Source organism: Pogoniulus pusillus, chromosome Z, assembly GCF_015220805.1.
Source record: "Pogoniulus pusillus isolate bPogPus1 chromosome Z, bPogPus1.pri, whole genome shotgun sequence".
Classification (NCBI taxonomy): Eukaryota; Metazoa; Chordata; class Aves; order Piciformes; family Lybiidae; genus Pogoniulus; species Pogoniulus pusillus.
The window spans coordinates 112083449-112106954 of record NC_087309.1 but is presented as its reverse complement, the minus strand read 5'-3'; the positions used below and the strand labels follow the sequence as shown (position 1 = coordinate 112106954).

At 46.1% G+C, this 23506-nt stretch overlaps 1 protein-coding gene across 3 annotated transcripts; it reads left to right on the top strand.

Annotated features, from left to right (window-relative positions):
- The first annotated feature begins 1381 nt into the window (after positions 1-1381).
- On the top strand, positions 1382-22123 carry CLTA (clathrin light chain A). 3 transcript variants are annotated; one of them, XM_064140160.1, is made up of 7 exons: positions 1398-1705; positions 10676-10713; positions 15463-15580; positions 16613-16724; positions 18734-18787; positions 20581-20616; positions 21623-22123. In XM_064140160.1, exons 1-7 carry the CDS (start codon positions 1495-1497, stop codon positions 21792-21794), a joined length of 741 nt encoding a protein of 246 aa, XP_063996230.1. In that variant the 5' UTR covers positions 1398-1494; the 3' UTR covers positions 21795-22123. The 3 variants fall into 3 exon arrangements, with proteins under 3 accessions (XP_063996231.1, XP_063996230.1, XP_063996232.1); XM_064140161.1 differs by lacking the exon at positions 20581-20616 and having other exon boundaries at positions 1382-1705; XM_064140162.1 differs by lacking the exons at positions 18734-18787; positions 20581-20616 and having other exon boundaries at positions 1401-1705.
- The last annotated feature ends 1383 nt before the right edge of the window (positions 22124-23506 follow it).

Below are 23506 nucleotides of genomic sequence, written 5' to 3'. Positions count from 1 at the left end.
TGAAAGACAAAATGGAGAATGTTTTACTTCTTCTTCCCAGAGTTCTCAGCGTGACTGTGAGCGAAGAGACACAATTGTTTTCATTTCACTGCCCATTATCTAGTTCTTTTACCAAAACATTCCAGCTTGCTTCAAACTAGCACAATCCACCCCTTGTCTACTTCGCTCAGAGTATCGCTGAGAATTACCCAAGATTTACCTTAAACCATACCTCTAAGCACCACATCCAAATGTTGTTAAACACACGCAGGGTTGGTTTGCGGCAGCCTCTGGAACTGCAAGTTGTAATGCATTTCACATTCAGTCCATGGGGAATGAAACCCACCAAAGTCAAAAGTGTCTCACACAGTTTCCAGGAGGCAGCTCTGGTGGCAGTGCAGAGAAATGCCACACTGCTGGTGTGTTCCTGCCAACAGTGGCAGTTTACAGCAGAGGCAGGGTCCTTCTAGCTCGGGGTAGCGAGCAGGTGGCCAGGAGTAGTCTACAACTACCTGAAGGGACGCCGGTAGGAACCTGCAGCCAGATGGAAGAGACCTCCAAGATCACCCAGTCCAACCTAATCAACTAGACCATGGCACTAAGTGTCCCAATCAGGGATGGTGACTCCATCACCTCTCTGGCAGCCCATTCCAATGCCAATTACTCTCTTTGCCAACAATTTCCTCCTAACATCCAGCCTAGATCTCCCCTGGCACAGCTTGAGACTGTGTCCCCTTGTTCTGTTGCTGGTTGCCTGGCAGAAGAGAACAACCCCACCTGGCTACAACCTCCCTTCAGGTAGTTGTAGACAGCAATGAGATCTCCCCTGAGCCTCCTCTTCTCCAGGCTGCACACCCCCAGCTCCCTCAGCCTCTCCTCACAGGGCTCTGCTACAAGCCTCTCATCAGCTTCGTTGCCCTTCTCTAGACATGTTCCAGCACCTCAACATCTCTCTTGAATTGAGGAGCCCAGAACTGGACACAGCACTCAAGGTGTGGCCTGAGCAGTGCTGAGCCAGTATAGCTCCACCTAACGGGGAGGTCTGCTAGAAATGCAACGGCAAGTCAGTTTCTGCCGCAGACCAAATGCTGGTCGCTGCCGGACGCGCCGGGCACTACTGCGCAGCTAACCAGAAGGGCGCGCAGAGCTCAGGCTGAACCGAGACACTGCCGCCCGCTGGCGCAAGCGGGGCGCCAGGCACCGCCCGACTCCTTCGCGCTGCCCAGTCCCGGCGCCGCCTCCCTCCAGCCGCGGCACGGCGCGCCCTGACCCCGCCGGTACGCGCCGCCCGCGACGGCTCTTGGCACTGATTGGCTGGAGCGCAAGGCACCGCGCGGGTATTTCCGTTAGCCCCGCCTCCGCCACTCGCTGATTGGCTATGCTGCCGAGCGGTGCTCAGCTCTCATTGGTGTCGGGGGGGCGCTCGCCTGCTCCTTTTCCGTTCGCCGCTGCGTAGGCGTAGGTGAGGGAGTTTCGGCCGCTCGCTGCTCGCTGCCTCCGTCGCGTTTTGCTTCCATGGCTGACCTGGAGTTCTTTGGTACTCAGCAGCAGCCAGCGGCCGCCGCCGATAATGGGGCGGTAGACGGAGCCGAGGAGGATCCTGCCGCCGCTTTCCTGGCGCAGCAGGAGAATGAAATCGCTGGCATCGAGAACGATGAGGGCTACAGCATCTTGGAGAGCGGCGAGGTGCCGGCGGCGCTGCAGGTTCCGGAGGGTGTTGACTCGGGTACGCGCGGGGGATCGGCGGGCTCCCCTCTACCGTCCCTCCCTGTGGTAGGCGCCCCTACGGAGGGAGGCGCTGTGCTTGGCGAGTGGGGTGGCAAGGAGGATGCCCGGTGGGGCATCGCAGCTTCAGTTCTTTTGGGGCCCCGCGGCCTAGAGGGGGCGATGCCGGCAGGACCCTCTCCTCCGCTTTCGGCCTCGAATACTTGCCGCCCGTGAGCGGGACCTGGCTATCTGGGGACCGTTCCAGGACTGGGTCTGGGCCGTGCTGGAATGCCGTCTTAGTCGTCCTCTCTGTTCTCTGCCGTGCGTGAGTTATCTCTCTGTCCCCTCAGATGGGGTGCTGTTTACAGCTGCTATCTCCTGAAGACGCCTGGGCGCCCAGGCTTGACGAAGTGTAGCCTGTTGAGAGCAGTCCTAACTCTATTCCCCAAGCTTGCCTGAAATGGGGATCCACGGACAGGGGCATAAAACAGTCTGCTGCATTCTGCCCCCTGTATCTTTGTTCAGAGGCAGTGATCTTGGTCTTAAAGTATGCCCTCAGTCGAGCTAATGTTTAATTTTACTAAGCTTCTAGCCTTTGTTCCTTGGTAACCTTTGCACTGAATGTGAGCACTGGCACTGCAGAAGACATTGTTGCATTCGGAGGAGAGTGGTTACCTGTAATGGCAACTGGAGTTGGTGTCTTTTCAGTGAGTTTAAAGGTAGTTTGTGCAGCCCAAGCAGACACACAGTATCACACAGTATCACAGTATCATCAGGGTTGGAAGAGACCTCACAGATCACCAAGTCCAACCCTTAACCAGACACTTCTGATTGTTAAAGGTTTAGGGGTTTTAACTGAAGTCTTTAACGGCGGTGGAAAAGAGTAGAACATGTAGCACGATGCTGTGCTTCACTAACGTTTCAGCACTCCTGAAAGACTTTGCCTGTACTTGTTCCTGGGTCCTTGGAAACCTGTGCTTGCGACAGTCCTTTGTCACTTCAGGAAGATGCTGCTCTTCTTCAGACTAAGCTGGAATAACTTTGCTCCTCAGTTCACTGTTGGAAGGTCTTTAGAATGTAAAGTCTTAATTATGCAATCTTAGAATCATAGAATCATAGAATCAACCAGGTTGGAAGAGACCTCCAAGATCATCCAGTCCAACCTATCACCCAGCCCTAACCAATCAACTAGACCATGGCACTAAGTGCCTCATCTGAAACAACTAGAGTATCCCTTATATGAGGGTGCAGGTTCATAGCATGGCTTGGAATAAAGCCCAGCGAGATGAACTGAATAATGGAGCACTGCTGCTTCCCTTAAACTCAACTCATGAAGTTCAAAACATGGGCTGCATACTTCCTGTAGAAAAGGAAGTAGGGGAGTAACTTGCACAGACACTGGAGCATGAGGATAACAGAACACCATCCTGTTTGATATCAGATGTAACTTCTGTGTTCTGGGTGTAGTGCAGAAACAGGCACAGGGAGGCTGCCTGCTGTTACTTAAACCTTGGACCGGCATTATGCTGATCTCTGTGTTCCAAACGTATATTGGAGTACGTGTTTGAGCATTAATTTCTTTGGAGAAAGCTCTGGCAGTGGCCTTTCTCACAAAATGCTAGCACCAGCCAGATCCATACCTTCTCTACATGCAGGCAATGTGGCTGTTGCAGTGTGATTTTGTCAGAACATCAACTTGTTAAATAGTTCTAGGTTAGCTTGATATGTAAAAGTAATTCTTAGGCTGCCTTTTAAGAGTGCTTTCTCAAGCCATGTAAATTCACATTTCATGGAATGTGAAACTGTTGCTGGAGAACTTTCCCGAGAAAGAGGATCCTTCATTAGTGTGATCTACTATGATGTGATCTGTATGTCATGTTTTATTGTATGCACAGGAATTGCATTTATTCTCTGGCCTCTTGTGTTAAATAGGCATAGTAGGTTGTACTTGTGGACTTTGGGTCCTGTTTGTAATGGAACATTGAGGGCTTTACTCACTCCCTCCTTGTTAAAAAGGCAGGTTGCAATGGTACAGAATATACTGGTGACAAATGATCTAGTGATTTCTGCTGTCAGTTATGGCTGAGATTTCTTATCAAGTGTGTGGCTGAACGTGAGCCATCGAGGTGCTTAGGTAGCTAAGAAGGATGACAGCATCCTGGCCTGTATTAGCAATAGTGTGGCCAGCAGGAGTGGGGAAGTGCTTGTGCCTCTATACTCGACACTTGAATGCTGTGTTCAGTTTTGTGCCACTCAATACAGGAAAGACATGCAGTGGCTGTTGCTCTGGCTGTAGCTGCAAGTTCACTCAAAGTAACAATGAAAAAGTGGAAGACTTATTGTTTAAAATAGATGCTGAAAGTAGTCCACAGAATCACACAATGTCAGGGACTGGAGGAGACCTGGAAAGCTCATCCAGTCCAACTCCCCCACCACAGCAGGATCTCCTCTTCCAGATCACACAGGGACGCATTCAGGTGGGTTTTGAATATCTCCAGAGAGAGAGACTCTACAACCCCCCTGGGCAGCCTGTTCCAGTCTTCTGTCACTTTCACAAGGGAAAAATTCCTCCTCATGTTTACATGAAACTTCCTATTCCTCAACTTCCACCCATTGCCCCTTGTCCTGTCACTGAGTATCACCAAGCAGAGCCTGGCTCCATCCTCCTGGCACTTAACATGTTTATAATCACCTCTCAGTCTCCTCTCCTCCAAGCTAAAGAGCCCCAGCTCCCTCATAGTTCACATGAATGTTAGTGTAAGATCACATCCCCTGCATGGAGATACTGTCTGTGAAGATCCTGCTGGATAGAAAGACCTCAGGAGAAACTAATCCATACCTTATGAAATAGTTGGACTTGCATTAGAAGGGCTACCTTTTCCAAGTCCTGCCTCTGACTGTTGTAGTTGCCACCTTTTGCATGGAGAATAAGACTTCAGAGGTGCCAGTGTGTTGGTTGCTTCTCCCTGTTAACAAACGACAGGAAGAGAGGAAGTGGCCTCGTGTTACCCCAGGGAAGGCTGAGGTTGGATGTTACAGGAAACGTTCTTCACTGAAAGGAAGGGAACTTTCTTTTCTGCTAAGCAGTACAAAGTCTGGCATTAATGCAGGCAGCTGCCTTCAGAGCAGTTGATCATGGTTGCGATGACCCTGTGAAGCCGTAGCTTGACTTGCAGAACTGATGTTTGTGTTTTTCTTCAGGCTACCCAGCTCTTAGTCTAGAAAGATGTACTATGTGTGGAGGGCACTGAGTGTAGCTGTTCATGTCTGGTAAGCTTGGCTGTTGTTATTCTTCTGTGAGTGCAAGGCTGCTAATAGGGCTTCTCTCTGAACCCTTCCAACTCCAAAAGCTACCTACCTGAGTTGCTGTGTGGAAGCTCATTATGATTGCCCTATTATTGGCTTGTGTAGCCTAGAGAAGAGGAGGCTCAGGGGTGACCTCATTGCTGTCTACAACTACCTGAAGGGAGGTTGTAGCCAGGTGGGGGTTGGTCTCTTCTCCCCAGCAACCAGCAATAGAACAAGGGGACACAGTCTCAAGTTGTGCTGGGGGAAGTACAGGCTGGATGTTAGGAGGAAGTTGTTGGCAGAGAGAGTGATTGGCATTGGAATGGGCTGCCCAGGGAGGTGGTGGAGGCACCGTCCCTGGAAGTGTTCAAGAAAAGCCTGGATGAGGCAGTTAGTGCCATGGTCTGGTTGATTAGCTCAGGCTGGGTGCTAGGTTGGACTGAATGATCCTCGAGGTCTCTTCCAACCTGGTTAATTCTATGATTCTATGAATGCTTGGACACACTCTGTGCAGCAGTATCCTCAGAAATAAGGCTTTACCTCTAAGTTCAGAAGCAATTGCCATGGAATATGGATCACTGCTAACTAGGGTAGCTCTAAGTATGCAGTGTTAATTTTGGGAGCTCCAAGATGGAATATTGTGGTAGAATTGGATAGACTCTCAAGCCATTAAACAGCTCTGTCTGAGGTTTTTCTTTGGGAAGTTGAGCATGAAATTACATGACAGGCTATGAGAGCTGGAGCACTTTGGCCTGGAGAAGAGAAGGCTTCAAGGAGACCTTGTGGTAGCCTTCCAGTATCTGAAAGGGGTATGCAGGAGGGTTAAGGAGGGACTATTTACAAGGTCTTGTGATGACGGGATGAGAAGTAATGGGTTCAAACTGAAAGAGGGGAGATTTAAACTGGATGTTAGGAAGAAGTTCGTTACAGTGAGGGTGGTGAGACACTGGTACAGGTTGCCCAGAGAGGTTATGGCTGCTCCCTCCCTGGAGGTGTTCAAGGCCAGGTTGGATGAAGCCTTGAGTGACCTATTCTAGTGGGAGGTGTCCCTGCCTATTGCAGGGGCTTGAAACTGGGTGATCTTCGAGGTCACCTCCAGCCTAAAGCATTTTGTGATTCTATGTTTGTGTGCACAAAGAAATTTGGTATGTGTCTAGCACTGAGTACTGATACAGTATCACAGTATCACAGTATCACCAAGGTTGGAAGAGACCTCACAGATCATCAAGTCCAACCCTTTACCACAGTGCCCAAGGCTAGACCATGGCACCAAGTGCCACATCCAACCTTGCCTTGAACTGCCCCAGGGACGACGACTCCTGCCCAGGAGATAGCTTGTCTAGACTTTATACTGAGCTACATGAAAGCTGAGACTGGGAAGCTAAAATAGAGACTGACTATTGTTGCAGTTATATTTGTGTTGCTGTGGGACAGCATGCTGGTGCAGTACCATTTCCTCTTCTGCTTGCAGTTGCTCAGTCAGCATGCTGACTCTGCATCTTGTTTGCAAGTTCCAGGGAGATCAAGATGGGTGAGAAAGTTTAACATTTTAAGGCTTCTGACCTGGCTTCTCTCTGGAAACACTGAGCTCTGTGCTGGTTAGTGACTGCTTCATGCAGAAGTTACCCTATGACAAACAATGTTTGTTTTCTCAGCTGCAGCCCTCAGCAGTGGTGGTGTTCCTCTTACCTCTGCAGGTTACCAGCCTGAGTACTGAAGGTGTTAATGAGTAGCATTTGCTGTTACAGGAGAACTTAAGCATATTCTCACAGTTGCTGGAAGAATCTTCAAGACATGTTAGCCCTCTCACTTAGCTGGCAAGCCAGTGCTTCCCAAGGAGTCTCATTAAACAACTGCCCTCCTCTTGGAGATGAGAACTGCAAAATTGTGGAATGCTTTAGGTTGGAAGAGACCTGTGAAGGTCATGTACTCCAGCCCCCTTTGCAGGGACATCTCTGACTAGACCAGGTACCTCGGAGCTACACCCAAGCTGTCTGTAAACGTTTCCAGGGATGGAGCTTCTGCCACCCTTCAGGGGCAGCCTGTTGCAGAGTTTCACCACCCTCACTGAAAAAAATCTTCCCTGCATATTTTTAAAATCTTCCTGGTTTTTTTTTTTTTTTTAATTTTAGTTTAAAGCTGTTACTTCTTGTCCTGTTGCAACAAGCATTGCTAAAAAGACTGTCCCCGTATTTCTTATAGTCCCCCTTTGAGTACTGAAAGATCACAATATGGTCCCCCTGCAGCCTTCTCTTCTCCAACCTGCACAACTCCAACTCTTTCAGCCTGTCATCCAGCCCTCCGATCGTTTTGTGGCCCTCCTCTGGACCTACTTCAATGGGTTCATGTCCTCCTTGTGCTGATGGCTCCAGAGCTGGATGCAGTACTTAGGGTGAGGTCTCAGCAGAGCAGAGTGGAAGATTTGCCTCCCTTACCTGCTGCATGCACTTTTTTTGGTGCAGTCCAAGATGTGATTTGCCTTTCTGGACTGTAAGTGCATATTGCTGGCTTGTGTTCAGCTTTTCATCCACCCAATTCATTATCCACTGTGGAGTCCATCCTTCAAATCTTAATTTCTTCATTTCATGGAGGAGGATTTAGGGGGATGGTGACTGTGTCTAAATAGATGACATCCACAAATCTTTCCTTATCCAGTAATGTAGGCATTCCATCATAGAAGGCCACTATGGTTGATCAGGAAGGACTTGCCCATGCTAAGGGCATGCTGGCTGTCTTGAATTGCATCCCCCCATGTGCCTTAGTCTAGCTTCTCGGAGGTTCTGTTCCGTAATTGTTCTGGGCAAAGCTGAGGCTGACAGATTGGTAGTTCCCCAGGGTCCTCCTTTTCACTTGGTACTGGAAGGAGGGAGGAAAAAGTAACTTGTGCCCCAGATGCCCTTGTTAGGAACTAGGAAGTTGCTGTTTAACTTTTCAGCTTTCTCCTGCGTCTCTGCCACCAGGCTGGGCAGATGTCTGCTTGTTCACAATGCACACATCAGTTCTCACTGTTGCCACCTGATACCAGTGACAGGCTCTGCTACTCCCTGTAGCCTGTGGCTTGATGCAGATGCCATAAAATTCTGTCTGCATATTTTCTTGGGAGCTCTGTGTGGGCTGCCACATCCATTCTGGTGAGGAGAAGATTTCCTGCCCGGTGGAGACCATAGCTAAGCTCCTTCTGAGAGGGTGATGACCACCAAATGAACTCACTTCTTGATCAGAGCTTGAGTACCCTTCCTGCACGCCCTTAGTCATCGTCTGTCCTGCAAACTGCCTCGCTGTGCTCTGGCTGACAGGCTGCACTCTGCTTGTCCACTCTGTGTGCAGTGATTAGCACACAGATACCTATCACAGAAAGGCTTAGGTGTAAGGGACTTTGGAGATTGTCTACTCCAACCTCTCTGCCATGGGCAGGGACATCTCTCAATGAGACTTGGCTGCTCAAGGCCTTACCCAGCCTGGCCTTGAACACCCCCAGGCAGGAGGCATCTACAGCCTCCCTTGACAGCCTTTTTCAGAGTCCTACCACCCTTGTACTTCTTTGTAAGATCTGATCTAAACCTACTCTCTCTCAGCTTAAAACCACTTCCCTTTGTCCAATCGCTAGACACCCTTATGCAGAGTCTGTCATCAGCCTTCCTCTAGGATCTTTCCAGGTATTGGAAGGCAGCTCTGAAGTCCCTCCAGAGTCTTCTCTAGGCTGAACAATTCCTTGTGCAGCAGAAACAACAGTTAATGGCTTGCCTCTCTTGGATGTTGTAGCAATGAACTACTACTCCAGTTCGATTGTATGGACATGTGAATTGTTGCCTGCTCTTCTAAGGTAGTGGACAGGTGGCTTACTCAAGCTGTTAATGCCAATGTGAGTTGGAACTCTGGCTTAGCTCTAATTCCAGCCTTGTCAAAACAAGGTGGGCTGCTGCAGCATGCATCTCTAGTGCAGAAAGACTTAAACCTGAAGGACAGTGAAGTGTGTGTTTTCTTTGTGGGCTTTAGTCTTCATATCCCTGTGTTGTAGAACTGTTAGCTGTACCTGCCCAGTTCAGTGTGTGAGCAGTTATGTCTAAAAATATTGTTTGAAGGAGCTTCCAGATTGATTCCAGGTATTTAACAGGCAGATGCTGTTAGATTTATGTGTCTCTCAAACTGGTTCTTTTTGGCTCCTGTAACTTGCAAAGGAGTGGCAGTCAGATAAAGTAGCTACCATCTTTCAGATGTAGGAGTCAAGTAATAAGATGCTAGGTTCTTATAACTAAAAAGCTGCTTTTTTTTTTTTTTCTCTTGACTTTGAGTCTTCCTCTCCTGAAGTTAGTAACTGTGTTCTTGGAGACTACTATCTTCGAGCTTAAGCACCACATCTTTACAATCCTCTGCCTAATACAGTTTATGCTGCTATTCAGGGCTCAGGGATAAGGACTTAATAAAGCTTGCCTCGTTCCCTGGTAAAGGAGGAGTACAAAGAGCTTCTTGTGTGCCATTAACAGTACTAGGATGAAACCTTTTTTAGCAAATATACACACAGATAACCACAGGATACACACAGAGCAACATAATGCTCTTAGTTATGGCTGAAGTAGGTATCTTATTTAAGAAAGTGACTTTGGTGTAATCTGTTACTGAAGAGCATTGTAACATGGCACAAATGCTCCTGTGTGGTAAGTGTAAGGTGAGTTTGGAGGATCAGCCAGGGGGGGTTAGAAGTGGAGTTAATTGGGTTGCATGGTAAAAGCCCAGGGAGAAAAGCATAGGCACTGACTCTGACAGGTAGAGACTCTTACACACTCTGTTTTATCTGTGTTTGTGTCCTTGTTTTTATGCATCTCAGTGAGCCTATGAGTGAAGTAGATAATCACCATTGTTTTCTTTTCGCAGCCTATAATATGATTTCTCTCATTCTTATTAAAATATTCCAATTAGCCTCAAACTAGCACACCAAGGTAATAGCATGCCTTGCTATACCACACATGGAGATGTTTTGTAGCACTGTTCCAGAGAGGTGGCCTTGTGGAGAGTTGTTTTGCATAGTCTGGAGATTTCAGTAGCTCCAAAAGTTCAGATGAGGTATGTTCTCAGTCTGTGCTTTAAGATTAAATTTGTGGGTTTTGTGTCAAAGATTTCTGACTGATCCTTTTCCTGAAGCTCAGCTGTCAGATGAATGCAGCAGCTGGAGTAGAGAGCGACCAGACATGCGATCGCAGAAAGGTGACTTTGGGAGTGTCAGTTCTGTCTTTTGAGCTGATTAGGAATTAGAAGGTAGCTAAAACAGGATAAGAATTTCGAAATGCTGGCTACAGAATTGTTGATGTTCCAGGTGAAGACTAAATAGGCAAGAATCACATTTCTTACCTTCTGGACAGTTGTCTAGTAGGCAGCCTTTAAGACAAAGAGGAGAAAGTGAGAGTAAACTCGAGCAGCTTCTCAGCACTATCAGCTTTGCTGTTTATGTAGTCTGAAGTGTGATCTCATGATGAAGTTACCTAGTGTCACTGGTTCTGCAGAATAATGGCTTAATTGGTTTCTTATGCCTATCTGGACAAGTGCTAAGATAAGGAAGTGACCGTGCAGGGTATCAGGTAACACTCACTTGCCCAACTCTCCTGCTAGATGCTCTAGTAAAGCTTTACTTACAAGTTACTGAAATCAGTAAATCTGGCTGTTCTGTCTTTTCTCAAATGGCTAAACTACAGTCACTACTTTACAGGTGCTGTTGATGGAGTGGTTAATGGAGATGTCTATCAGGTAAGATAGAAGTATTCTATACTTAGAATGTGCTGTTTGCTCTTAGAACTTTAATCTAGACTAATACTTACAATTTTTTGCCTTTAATGTATTTTGATCTCATCTCTGAAGGAATTTATTTCTATTCTGATAGCTCATCTCATAGAGGTTTTAATGCTCTTAATGTGCCTCTCCTGGATGCAGAAGCAATTTAAAGCAGCAGTCCATTTTGAATTGTGGCCTAAGCAGACTAACAGGCTCTGTGGTACGACTTAATCCCAATTTACTACTGGCTAATAAGATGAAAGCATGCTCTGACTGCCTTGTTCAAAGCAAAAAGTGCATGTTCTGTAAGAATAATTCCAATATTCTGATTATCTTACCAAGATTAGTATTACAAGGAGCTGACAAAACATGGCACATTTCTTAGGCACAGAAAGTTAAGCTGCTGGTTAAATCATCTCAGTCATAGTATGAAAGTGTATTAGCTAGCCATAACAGTGACCAGAGGAGACACTTGTTTGACATGATTGCAGTGTCAGGGAGGAGCAAGGCATTCTAAAGCACCGTGGTGTAGCTGAATTAGACAATCATTTGACTAAGGCATTGTTATTGCCTGATACTAGAGTTGGCTGCATAGCCCTGATTAAATGAGTGTTGGAGAAGGAGGAAGTAGATCTGCTGCTTCTCCATAGGGTTTTAAGTGAACACTGAGCTTATTGGCGTCACAGCTTTCACTGCTGCTGATATTTGCATATTTGTTTGCTCTTTCAACCAGGTTGGAAGAGACCTCCAAGATCATCCAGTCCAACCTATCACCCAGCCCTAACCAATCAACTAGACCATGGCACTAAGTGCCTCATCCAGGCTTTTCTTGAAGACCCCCAGGGACGGTGCCTTCACCACCTCCCTGGGCAGCCCATTCCAATGCTAATCACTCTCTCTGTGAAGAACTTCTTCCTAATATCCAGCCTATACCTACCCTGGCACAACTTGAGACTGTGTCCCCTTGTTCTATTGCTGGTTGCCTGGGAGAAGAGGCCACCCCCCACCTGGCTACAATGCTCCTTCAGGTAGCTGTAGACAGTAATAAGATCACCTCTGAGCCTCCTCTTCTCCAGGCTAAACACCCCCAGCTCCCTCAGCCTCTCCTCACAGGGTTTGTGTTCCAGGCCCCTCACCAGCTTTGTTGCCCTTCTCTGGACATGTTCCAGCACCTCAACATCTCTCTTGAATTGAGGAGCCCAGAACTGGACACAGTACTCAAGGTGTGGCCTGACCAGTGCTGAGTACAGGGGAAGAATAACCTCCCTTGTCCTACTGGCCACACTGTTCCTGATGCAGGCCAGGATGCCACTGGCTCTCTTGGCCACCTGGGCACACTGCTGGCTCATCTTCACCTTACTATCTATCAGTACCCCCAGGTCCCTTTCCTCCTGCCTGCTCTCCAGCCACTCAGTCCCCAGCCTGTAGTGCTGCTTGGGGTTGTTGTGGCCAAAGTGCAGAACCCTGCACTTGGCCTTGTTCAATCTCATCCCATTGGCCTCTGCCCACCCATCCAGCCTGTCCAGGTCCCTCTGCAGGGCTCTCCTACCTTCCAACAGATCAGCACCTGCTCCTAGCTTGGTGTCATCTGCAAACTTACTGATGCTGGACTCAATCCCCTCATCCAGATCATCAATAAAGATATTGAACAGGACTGGGCCCAGCACTGATCCCTGGGGAACACCACTAGTGACAGCTGCCAACTGGATGTGGCACCATTCACCACCACTCTCTGAGCTCTACCATCCAGCCAGTTCTTGATCCAGCACAGAGTGAACCTGTCCAAACCATGAGCTGCCAGCTTGGCCAGGAGCTTCTTGTGGCAGACTGTGTCAAAGGCTTTGCTGAAGTCCAAGTAGACTACATCCACAGCCTGCCCCACATTCACCAGGCAGGGAACCTGATCATAAAAGGAGATCAGGTTGGTGAGACAGGACCTGCCCTTCCTAAACCCATGCTGGCTGGGCCTGATCCCTTGGCTATCCTGTAGGTCCTCACCATTGCCGTGAGATTGATGGCAGAGTTCTTACTGGCCCTTCATGCTTCCTTACATATACAGGAGAAGGTAGATGAAATATCATGATTCTGTGTTTTCAGATCTAAGTGACCAGCTGCCTCCTTTTTTTGGTAGACCTTTCTTTTACTGAGGAGAACCAGACCGAATGGGCTGTGTGCAACTTTTGTCTTGGCTACCTGTCACTAGTTTGGCTCTACAACTGCCCAGATTATTTTGTTTTGCATTGAATGTGAAGCCTTCTACCAGTGTAGTCCCTTCTTTTAGCATGATTTCTTCATCAAGGGCTACAGGAGGTCCAAAAAGGGGCAAGATGCAGACAATTCTGTCATAAGCTGCAGTGAGTCTGGTACTGTTAGCAGTGGGATCTCTTAGGTTTATTAAGAGTCCGGTGAACCAGTAACAGTTGTTGGGCTTGGAATGCCCTCTGTGGCAAATAGCAGAGTACTGATCAGCTTTCCAAATCTGACATTAATGGTGTCAAGGGTTAGAGGTGGGCTGGCCAATGAATGACTGACAGACACTCTCTATTAACCTCTCTCCTTTCCCAAGGAGAGAGGCTTACAAATTGGAAGACTTAATGGAAATGATAATAAAATGTGACATACCGAAATCCAGTACTGAGCCCAGCCTCCCTGATGGCAATTAAGTCATTGTCAGTGCTAATGCCGTGGGCAGATGTTGGTTCACAGGCTGAGTTCAGTGGCAGATGGGAACTGGAACTCTGGAGATGGATTCTGGAACTGGATTTGGGAATTCATAGATTGCCATCAAAGGCAGAAGGAAGAGTCCTGCTTGCCAGGTGGCCATTGACTAAGAGAAACTTGATCCTTGTGGTCCCTCATCTTTATACTGAATATGATGTGTATGGAATTGAACTTGTAGTTGGCCAGTATAGGATACTCTGTCCTGTCCACTCCAGCCTGTAGCTGTGGCCTTTAATTCTGCATCTCTCAGCATGATGCACAAGATTAAGCAGTGTTCTTGGCCCTGCATACTGCAAAAACATGCTGTTAATTTCAGAAAGTGCAGTTACTTAAAGCTGAAAAGTAAAACTACTGGATAGAATTAGTTACATCCTAACTTAAACCAGGACAAATGCTAGCCCTCCTCGCTGTAAGTCTTAGAGCTATTATGTAGTAAGAACTGTGTTGGTAGAGTGATCCTTCAGTGTTCAAATGTCTCTTGTATTCTAAGCTGCTTAGAGCAGTCCAAATTCTGTAATGTCTGTTAAAAGACATAGGCTGTTACAGTCTGGTCCTCTCCAGGCTAAACAGACTCAGCTCTTTCAGCCTTTCCTCATAAGGTTCCAGTGACCTAATCATTTTAGTGGCTCTCTGCTGGACTCTTTCCAATAGTTCCTTGTCCTTGAACTGGGGAGCCCAGAACTGGGGGCAGTATTTCAGATGAGAACGACAGAATTACTGAGGCTGGAATAGACCTGAGAATGTCAAGCCCAGCCTATGACCTAACACCACCACGTCGACCAGACTGTGTCACTGATTGCCACACCCAGACTTTCCTGAAACACCTCCAGGGATGGTGACTCCACCACCTCCCTGGGCAGTCCATTCCAGCATCTTACTACTCTTACTGTGGGGAAGTGTTTCCTAATATCCAGCCTACCGCTTCCCTGGCACAGCTGCAGGCCATGCCCTCTCATCTTGTCACAGGTTGCCTGGGAGCCAAGTGTGACCCCCCACCTTACTGCAACCTCCCTTCAGGTACTGTTAGAGTATGATAAGGTCCCCCTGAGTCTCCTCTTCTCCAGACTAAACAACCCCAGCTCCCTCAGCCTCTCCTCATAAGCTGTCCCTCCAGTCCCTTCACCAGTCTCATAACTTCATCAGGATGGAGCAGAGAGGGAGAACCTCCCTCTACTTGCTGACCACACTGTCCTCAGTGCACCATGGGGTACCATTTGCCTTCATGACCTCAAGAGCACACTGCTAACATTTGGTTAACTTGTTGTCTGCCAGGGCTCCCAGTTCCTTGTCTGCAGACCTGCTTTCCAGCAGATCAACTCATAGCCTGTACTGATGCATGGGGTTGTTCTTCCCCATATGCAGTTCTCTGCACTTGCCCTTGTTGGATTTCGTCAGGGTTCTTCTTGCCCAACTCTCCAGCCTGTCCAGGTCTTGTGGAATAGCAGAAAAGCCTTCTGGCATCTCAGCCACTCCTTTGTCCCTTTGCTCAGGTCATCGATGAGTACGTTGATCAGGACTGGAAGCAGAATTCATCTTCATGGGAATACTATTTAATATCAGTTAAGCTTGGAAATGTCTCTGAAGTTGACACATAAGATATAGAGAACATTTTAAACTTCAATGCACAGGTCTCTTGGGGAAAAAAAGTTTTGCAGCATATATTTCAGGTGAAATTAACTGGAGAATCTCCAGGCCTACGGCTGTATAGCAAGGTGTTAGGCATTGTTACCTGCTTTCTTCAGATCTCTGGCACAGTTTGACTTCTCCCAGTCAGCTTGAATTTGTGTTTGATCCCTAATTGCTAGAGGCAGTCCTATATTAGCTTCCTTCAGCCCTGCAGTGATTTGTGGCAAGATGTATTTCTTGTCAGTGGTGGAGATTTTTTAATGTCAGATGAACGTGTTATGTGCTCAGTTCAAACAGAGTCTCATGTAGCTTGTGGACAGCTTATCTGAAATATTATGTTGTCACTTGTAAATTGTATTACTGTTCCTTCCCCTTAAGGAGAGTAATGGTCCAACAGACTCCTATGCTGCCATATCCCAAGTAGATCGACTGCAGTCAGAACCGGAGAGTATTCGTAAGTGGAGAGAGGAGCAAAAGGATCGCCTGGAGCAGCTTGGTAAGGACAGTGTTTGTTGCAGTAGCCTTGCTTGTAAGTGAAGTACTGGCACCTTCTTAAGCAGCAGTATGGCTCCTGGCTCTTGGGAATCTAACATGCTTATGAGCCTGAGCAGCAAGGCTGGATAAGTATTCCAGTGAGTAGAGTTTGTGCTGGTGGAGGAGACAGCAAGTGAGTGGTTCTCTGATCCTTAAGAGTATTCATGTGGCCTAGCCTTTGCTTTTGAGTAAGAGAACAAAATGAACAGCTCTTGTCAGCAGAAAAGTGATTAAACACTGCAGCCATCAGCACCTTTTTTGCTCATTTTGTAACTGCTGAAGCCATCTGTCACATGTATCTTAACCTAATAGCTAGATTAAGTAGTGGACCAGTAGCTAAACTAAATGAAGCTATTAAATGCAGTGATACCTTCCTATGGACAGCTTCTGACAGATGTATCTTAACCTAATAGCTAAAGTAGTGGACCAGTAGCTAAACAAAATGAAGCTATTAAATGCAGTGATACCTTCCTATGGACAGCTTCTGACAGCCTACAAACTGTTTTTTTCCACGTACATTACTGAGGAGGCTTCGCTTGAAATTGTTAAGGCAACCTTCTGTACAATGTGATTCTGTATAGACCTGAGCCTGTTGCTCTCCTTCTGGGCTAGTTACAGCAGACAAGCTTGTCCTCACCTGCTGGCTGGGTGCAAAAACATGATGGCTCCTTGACTATGTCTAAGCACAGAGGCTTTACCTTTAGTGCTATAGCACAGCAAGGTGACTTTCTGTCAGTCCAGCACACATGCGGAATCTGTGTTAGACTACAAATGCTTATCCTTAAGTGAAGTGGACTGTGCCAGTTGGGCAGTGCAGGCATTCAGTTAGCTAATCCTCTGAATCTTCTGGTGTTTGGGAGTTCTCACACCTAAAACAGGAAGTCTCCTAACCTGTATCTGAGCAGCTGTCTGCACGCTTTCAGCCATCAGCTGAGATGGTAGCAAGACCCAGCTGGAACAAACATGACTAAGAAACCAATTCTTAAATCTTCAGATGCAAACTCACGAAAGCAGGAAGCAGAATGGAAAGAGAAAGCAATAAAGGAGCTGGAGGAGTGGTATGCAAGGCAAGATGAAAATCTTCAGAAAACAAAAGCCAGCAACAGGTAAGATTTCTCCAGCTATCTGAAGAGTTGTGGTACTGGATATGATACTAATGTGGGAGAGAGGTTAGTATGCTTCTAGTGTGTCCTAAGACACTAATTTTTCAGATCATTAAAGTAAACTCTCCTACTCAGAAGTGATTCTGTAGTGGTAGACTGGCTTTTTATTTTTCTCTCAGTCTAAATTAAATGTTCAGTAGTAGCAAGAGAAAGCATTAACTAACAAGCCAAGAATTCTTGAAGATTCCTTATGACATAAATTTTCAATGTAGCCAGGAGAAGTGTTAGTCTGCCTACCTCTTTGCATGCTTCTAGCTGCTTAGGTCTTCTGTGACTGTAATTACCTCCCTTGAGACTTGCAAATTTACTTGATATTTTCAGAAGCATGGACCTGGCCTTCCAGTTAGCCTTTGCTACAAGTTATTTCATTAGAAATCTTAACACCTTTAGCCTCTTCTAAAAGAAGTGTTTGAGAAATAACCTGACCTAGTCATGTTACTGAAGTATTGAATGCTGACTGTGTCTGTACTGGGTTTGAATTTCCCAATGGTGGGCCCTAAGGGCAGAAATCTGTGGCTTGGCTGCTCGTTTAGTAAGCTCTTACACTTCTCAAGAGATTCCCCATGGAGTTTTGACTTCAGGCTACAATAAAGTAAATGTGATAAGTACTGACTTGCCACTTGGATCTCTACTTCTGGCCTGGGGTTGCCTGTGTCATCCTGTTCAGGTAATCATTAGAGTTGCTTTATACTTCAGGAATGCATAGACTTGGAAGTTTGAAACAACTTTTTTCTTATCAAAGTGGTTATCAGGTTTGACTTGATTAAGCGAAGTCCTAGGTAGGCTTTTCTTAGAATCTAGATTCAGTGTCCAAAAACAGCAAGAGAAAGCATTAGATAATGAGCTAGAATTACTGGAGATCCCTTAAGACAAAAAGCTTAAATGTAGAGTCCTGTGCAGATTCTGCCTCTTCCTACAAGGAGAAAGGAAACCTGCACTACTTGCAGAGTGATGAATTTAACATTTCCATTCACTGAGGCACAGTCTTTTGTCTGGGCCAAGAAGAGGAAGCAGGACTGACAGTTTTCCAGGTGGTAGCCAGAGCTCATGGTACCCTCCCAGCTTTATTGTGGCTGGTACTTGAATGCAGGGTGTGCGTTCAGGAGCAGGGTACATTGAACAAGTGTTGTGCAGAAGGAATGTTTGGCATTCTCATCAGCCTGGTGAGATGTGCATGTCTGGGAGTTACCCTCCTCCCCACATGGCTAGGAATTCACCAGATAACTCAGCCAGCTGGAAGTTAAGGAATCAAACTGTGTATTTACAGGATGGCACATATATACAGATAATTACAGCTATGCACAATTTAAAAGTAATACAGAAATACAACCCCCCTCCTGAACAGCAGATTGCCCAAGGAGGGCTCCCAGCCAACCTCCCACCTTTCTTTCCACCCCCTCCCTTATGTCAGAATTCCCCTTACATGCAAAGAAGAGCTGGGAAAGGTCAGGGTTAAATGAAGAATGATTAGTTCAAGTTATGCAGGTTCAGGCAGAGATGGTGAAGTAGGGGACAGCCAGGCAGAGACTGACTATCTTTGTTACAGTTTCTTGTTTTTTATATCCCTCAGCAAAACCAACAGGTAACATAGACATCAACGTCCATTTTACAGCCAGTGATCTAATATCTAATTTCTCTCATTAAAATACTCCAGTTAGCCTCAAACCAGCACATGAGATCTCTCTTGTTGGTTTTTGTCTGCTGGAAGTGGCCTAATGCTAATACTGGTGCTCTGGTCTCAAATTAGCTGGGCTCAGCTTGTAGGAAGTAGGTGAGCTTTTGCGTTGACCCTCTGAGTCAGTGACTTATATGGTAGCTGCTTTCCTGTTGCAGTAAGTCTGGGGTGATTAACATGCTTAGTTAAAACTGCCTTTGGCTGTGTTCTGCACTTCTCATCCTTATCTCTTTTTTCCTGCCTGCTTGCCTGCCTGTGGGGACTACTTGCTACCTAGGGTGGCAGATGAAGCTTTCTACAAACAACCCTTCGCTGACGTGATTGGTTATGTGTATGTTGCTTAACTACTAATTCTGTTTGCTAGTCAATTAGGTGATGAGGAGGCTGAATGTCTGAAGATGACTTCTGAATGTTTCAGGGCAGTAGAAGCTAATACATGTAAATTACCATTACTTACTGTACTGATGCAATCTGCAGTGCTAAGTGTAGCTTTCCTGTAAGGATCCCACACGCTGCATAACATCCAGCCCTTCTCAAATTAAGTCATGTAGTATACATACTTCTGGAATCTTGGTGATGACCCCAGCAGTTGTTAGAAGTAGGAGTTTGCAGTTGTTTCTGGGCCAGCAAACAGTGCTTATCAGGATGTTTTGCTGGATATATGGGTTAGGGCCTCCAGTCTTGCCTCGGTGCTGTGTTTAGTCCTAGTCATTTCCACAGAGAAAGACAAGGTTTAGTTCTGCATTTTCTGCTGCTGGTCTGTGCTCAGTTGCCTACATCATCAGAAAAATACTGAATTGATACTTGCACATGAGCACCACAAGCCAAGGAAGGTAGAAAAGATCTCTCTACTATAAACTGGGGTAGAAGAGATGTGTGTCTGTGGAGATTGGATGCTATTAGAGAGCAAAGGAAGAGTGCAAGTAAGTAGTGTTGGAACATGATACTTGCACATGAGCTCCACAAGCCAAAGAAGGTAGAAAAGATCTCTCTACTATAAACTGGGGTAGAAGAGGTGTGTGTCTGTGGAGATTGGATGCTATTAGAGAGCAAAGGAAAAGTGCAAGTAAGTAGTGTTGGAACATGATACTTGCACATGAGCTCCACAAGCCAAAGAAGGTAGAAAAGATCTCTCTACTATAAACTGGGGTAGAAGAGGTGTGTGTCTGTGGAGATTGGATGCTATTAGAGAGCAAAGGAAAAGTGCAAGTAAGTAGTGTTGGAACATGATACTTGCACATGAGCTCCACAAGCCAAAGAAGGTAGAAAAGATCTCTCTACTATAAACTGGGGTAGAAGAGGTGTGTGTCTGTGGAGATTGGATGCTATTAGAGAGCAAAGGAAAAGTGCAAGTAAGTAGTGTTGGAATGTGATACTTGCACATGAGCTCCACAAGCCAAAGAAGGTAGAAAAGATCTCTCTACTATAAACTGGGGTAGAAGAGGTGTGTGTCTGTGGAGATTGGATGCTATTAGAGAGCAAAGGAAAAGTGCAAGTAAGTAGTATTGGAAAATGAGCCTTAGCTACTGGGAGGACATAGGCACAGCTCTGTGCAGGCATTTTGCTAGCCTTGTGGATCGGTAAGAATACGGCCCTGATTCCTAAGCCCCTGTGAGTGTGCTGGCTCCCACGCCGTGAAAGAATTGCACTGTTCATTGGCTTGTTCATGTATTTTAATTTCTTCCCTTAATTTCTAGATTTGAATTGAGAGAGATGGCCCTGTCACAGATTCTAAGGTGACACTTTTAGAAGGTGCCATGGTGTGGCTTTGAGTGCGTTAGTATTGGAGGTCCGGTGTGCAGTTGAGTACCTAACTAGGCGGATGTAAACCAAGACTTGTGAAATGCTGGACTTACAGGTGGTGTTTGACTTTTCTGATGATGTTGCCTGGAGCTGATTTTGAGAGGAGTTTTTTTTACCCCAGTAAAACCCCTGATGTCATATATCCAGTGCAAATGTGCAGTGTAAGTGCTGCAGAGCAAAACTGGCAACCTGTTTCCTGAATGTGGGCTAAGCGACTAGTGCATGCTCAGCTAGCTGTTCATCTGCATTAAACTCATTCTCATTTTCTGTATCTGACTTAAACTTTCTCTCCTTGTTTCTTTTCTTCTCTTCACCTTTAAGCACAAACATAAATCATCCTTGCTACAGCCTAGAACAGTTAAGTAAAACAAAATCTTCGCTGTCCCTTAAGTGTCATGTCACATGAAGTAGCAGTGTTGTAGTGACCCTTGTCTTCAGTGATGTCTGTAACCTGATCATCCCTGTGAACAGTGCTTAACCCTCATGGGAGAGTCATCTTCACTGCTTATTTCTGTACTGCTTGTTGGAGTAGATGGATTTGGTTTGATTTCTTGATGCTTACTGCTCTTGCACTCAGGCAGCTGCCAGGGCCTCACAGTTCATGTAAACCAGATGCTGGAGTGTTATCCCTGCATTGAGGTGATGCTGTTGGCAGCATAGCAATACCAAAGGGATGCAGCTGGGAAGCCACTGGTACTCACCTGTACATAATGTACAAAGTCTCCTTAGGGTGAAAGCAGGGAAAATGTGTTTATCCTGTGAATTGACCTCAAGTCATCCCCTGTGCACCCACAAGCATGAGATTTTTGAGTTCAAATTCCTTTTGGTTCATGGCTGCTTCATTGCAGCATTGGCAGCCATCAGCAGATTGTTTTATGATGTCCTGTAGGCCTTGGAGCTTATGTAAATCCTCAGATGGACTCTGTCTTAAGACATTTTTGCAGGGACTTGTAAATTTCCAGTTGAAAAGTGTCCTGTGTAAGCCATCCAGTGGCATAGGCTGAACTAGTTTGGACTTGGCATTCTATTTATGCAGAAATGCCTTGCACAAGAGTGCCTTGCTTCCCGGCAGTTTGCGTGGTGACTCCTTCAGCAAAGACTCGAGAACTGTTCTTAAAACCAAACACCTGTATTCCAACATTTTACACAGCAACCCTCTGCACTGCTTGTGCATAGCATACTACTTCAACCTACTTCCATCTCCAGGGCTGGGGCAGTGGGAGCTTAAGTAGCTGTAATGTCCACCAGCAGCTGTCAGGTCACATCTCTTACGAAACACGCTGAAAGAAAACTGCATCCTGTAAGAGCGACAGAGTGCCTTATGTACTGGGCATTAACACAAGGTGCCTTGCATTGCTTTTAGGGCAGCTGAAGAAGCCTTTGTGAATGATGCAGAAGACATTTTTCCGGGCACTGAGTGGGAACGTGTGGCTCAGCTCTGTGACTTTAATCCCAAGTCTAGTAAGCAGGCAAAAGATGTGTCCCGCATGCGTTCGGTCCTCATCTCACTCAAGCAGGCTCCGCTGGTCCGCTGAAGGAGAGCACAGTGGAAACACTACAGATGCAATATTTCAACCTTGTTCAGAGAAGCTGTGTTTGCTGTAATTGGATGAATTGTTTCAATGTTTTGTTGTTGTTTTGTTGTTTGGTTTTTGTTTTGTTTTTTTTTTTTTTCTGGACCAAACCTCATCATGTACCTAGAGCTGATTGTTGTTTGATTGCATGTTCTTCCTCACCTTTTCTTCTCTGTGTTTGAAATGGGAGAATCTCCAAAACTGTAGTCTCTGTGCTGTTGTGCACTGAGATGTCACTCCCCTCCTTCCCCCCCCTTTTACTGATATTAAAGATTCGTTAAACAGCAAAACGTGTTGATTTTGGGTGAATTAAGCTCTCCTGCTCCCTTTCAACTGAGGGGTCTTTGAATTGAATGTGAGCAGACATTTCTGTTAATTGCTGGTAATTTTACCTTGCTGGTGACTGGCCAGCCAGCAATGATCCTGTGTTGCTGCGAGGCTATCCTGCTAGTCTCTATAAGCTTTTCTAAAGCTTCTGCCTTCCTATCCAAATTATCACACAAGACAGAAGCTCTGGGAAATCAGAGCAGTAGGCTTGTTAAGGAGCTTATCTCACTTCTGGCAGAACTGAGGACACTGCTCTCTGTAGGTGTGCAGAAGTGCAGTTTTCTGCTGTCACTCCAGCTGCAGATCTTACGTGAGAGATACAGTACAGGACACAGTTGTTGAAGCCTTTGCTGTTCTGTTGCATGTTCCATTCTGCCGTTGATGCAGTGCTGCCTATATGTAAAAATTCCTGTTGTGCAGAAGACAGTTGGGTGTTTTTGAGCTGTGTCCTTTTCCTTACTGACTCTTGCAGACACTTTTTTCCACCAGAGTGGTAGACTGGATATTTTTGGTGAGCAAGAGAGACGAAGACTTGCTACTCATCCTACTAGGTAGGAACATTGTTTGCCAAGGTGGTTGAATTTGAAACAGACTATCTGGTAAATCTCATTTCTGCTGCTTCCTTGGTGCTCTAATCTCCCCCTGGCATTTACAGAGGCTGTATTCCATTTTAGCTCTGGTAAGATTTACCTCAGCTGTCTATCTTGTAAGAGTAGCTTGTTCAGCTTCAGATGTTATTTCACTGTTTTTTAAATCAAGGATAGAGTATCTTAACTAGTGTGTAGCAGAATTCCTTTAATACTTCCTGTGTACAGATGCAGATTAGAAGCTGGTAAGGTTCAGGGAATTGTGTCTCTTGGGTGGATAAGACATGGAATGAGTGCCAGCTGGGCTTCAGTAGTTAAACTGTACCTTACTGTTGACTGGTGAGTGAGCTGTTCTCATGTCTGCAAGTGTAGTCACAAGCTACTGTTGAGTGGTCAATGAGAGTGAAGGTGGACTACAGGTCTGGAAGCTTAATTCCATGAAAGATGGAAGCAGGAAAATACTTTATGAGCTGCAGAGGGATACCAGGGGTGAGCTGACTGTGACTAACTGAAGCACAGAACAAGTCCCTAGGATACTGGTACTCAGTCTTCATCAATTGTGCATTCAGCTTGACCAAAAATTCCAGCTTCAGCCCAAAGCTGTACAAGACCAAAAGCTTCTACAAGTTGTTGATTTAATACAGCAAACTCAACTGCATTAAATGTACAATGTATAAAATGGTTGGTTTAGTGGAATTTGAAAGATGAGCATGCTAGAGGGGCTCCTGTTATGCAACAGATATATTATCACATTGTTTT

Coding starts and splice junctions, on each gene's coding strand:
- CLTA (XM_064140160.1), top strand. CDS start 1,495: ATGGCTGACCTGGAGTTCTTTGGTACTCAGCAGCAGCCAGCGGCCGCC. Junction 16,725..18,733: donor AAAACAAAAGCCAGCAACAG/GTAAGATTTCTC, acceptor CTTGCTACCTAG/GGTGGCAGATGAAGCTTTCT. Junction 20,617..21,622: donor CCTTGCTACAGCCTAGAACA/GTTAAGTAAAAC, acceptor CATTGCTTTTAG/GGCAGCTGAAGAAGCCTTTG.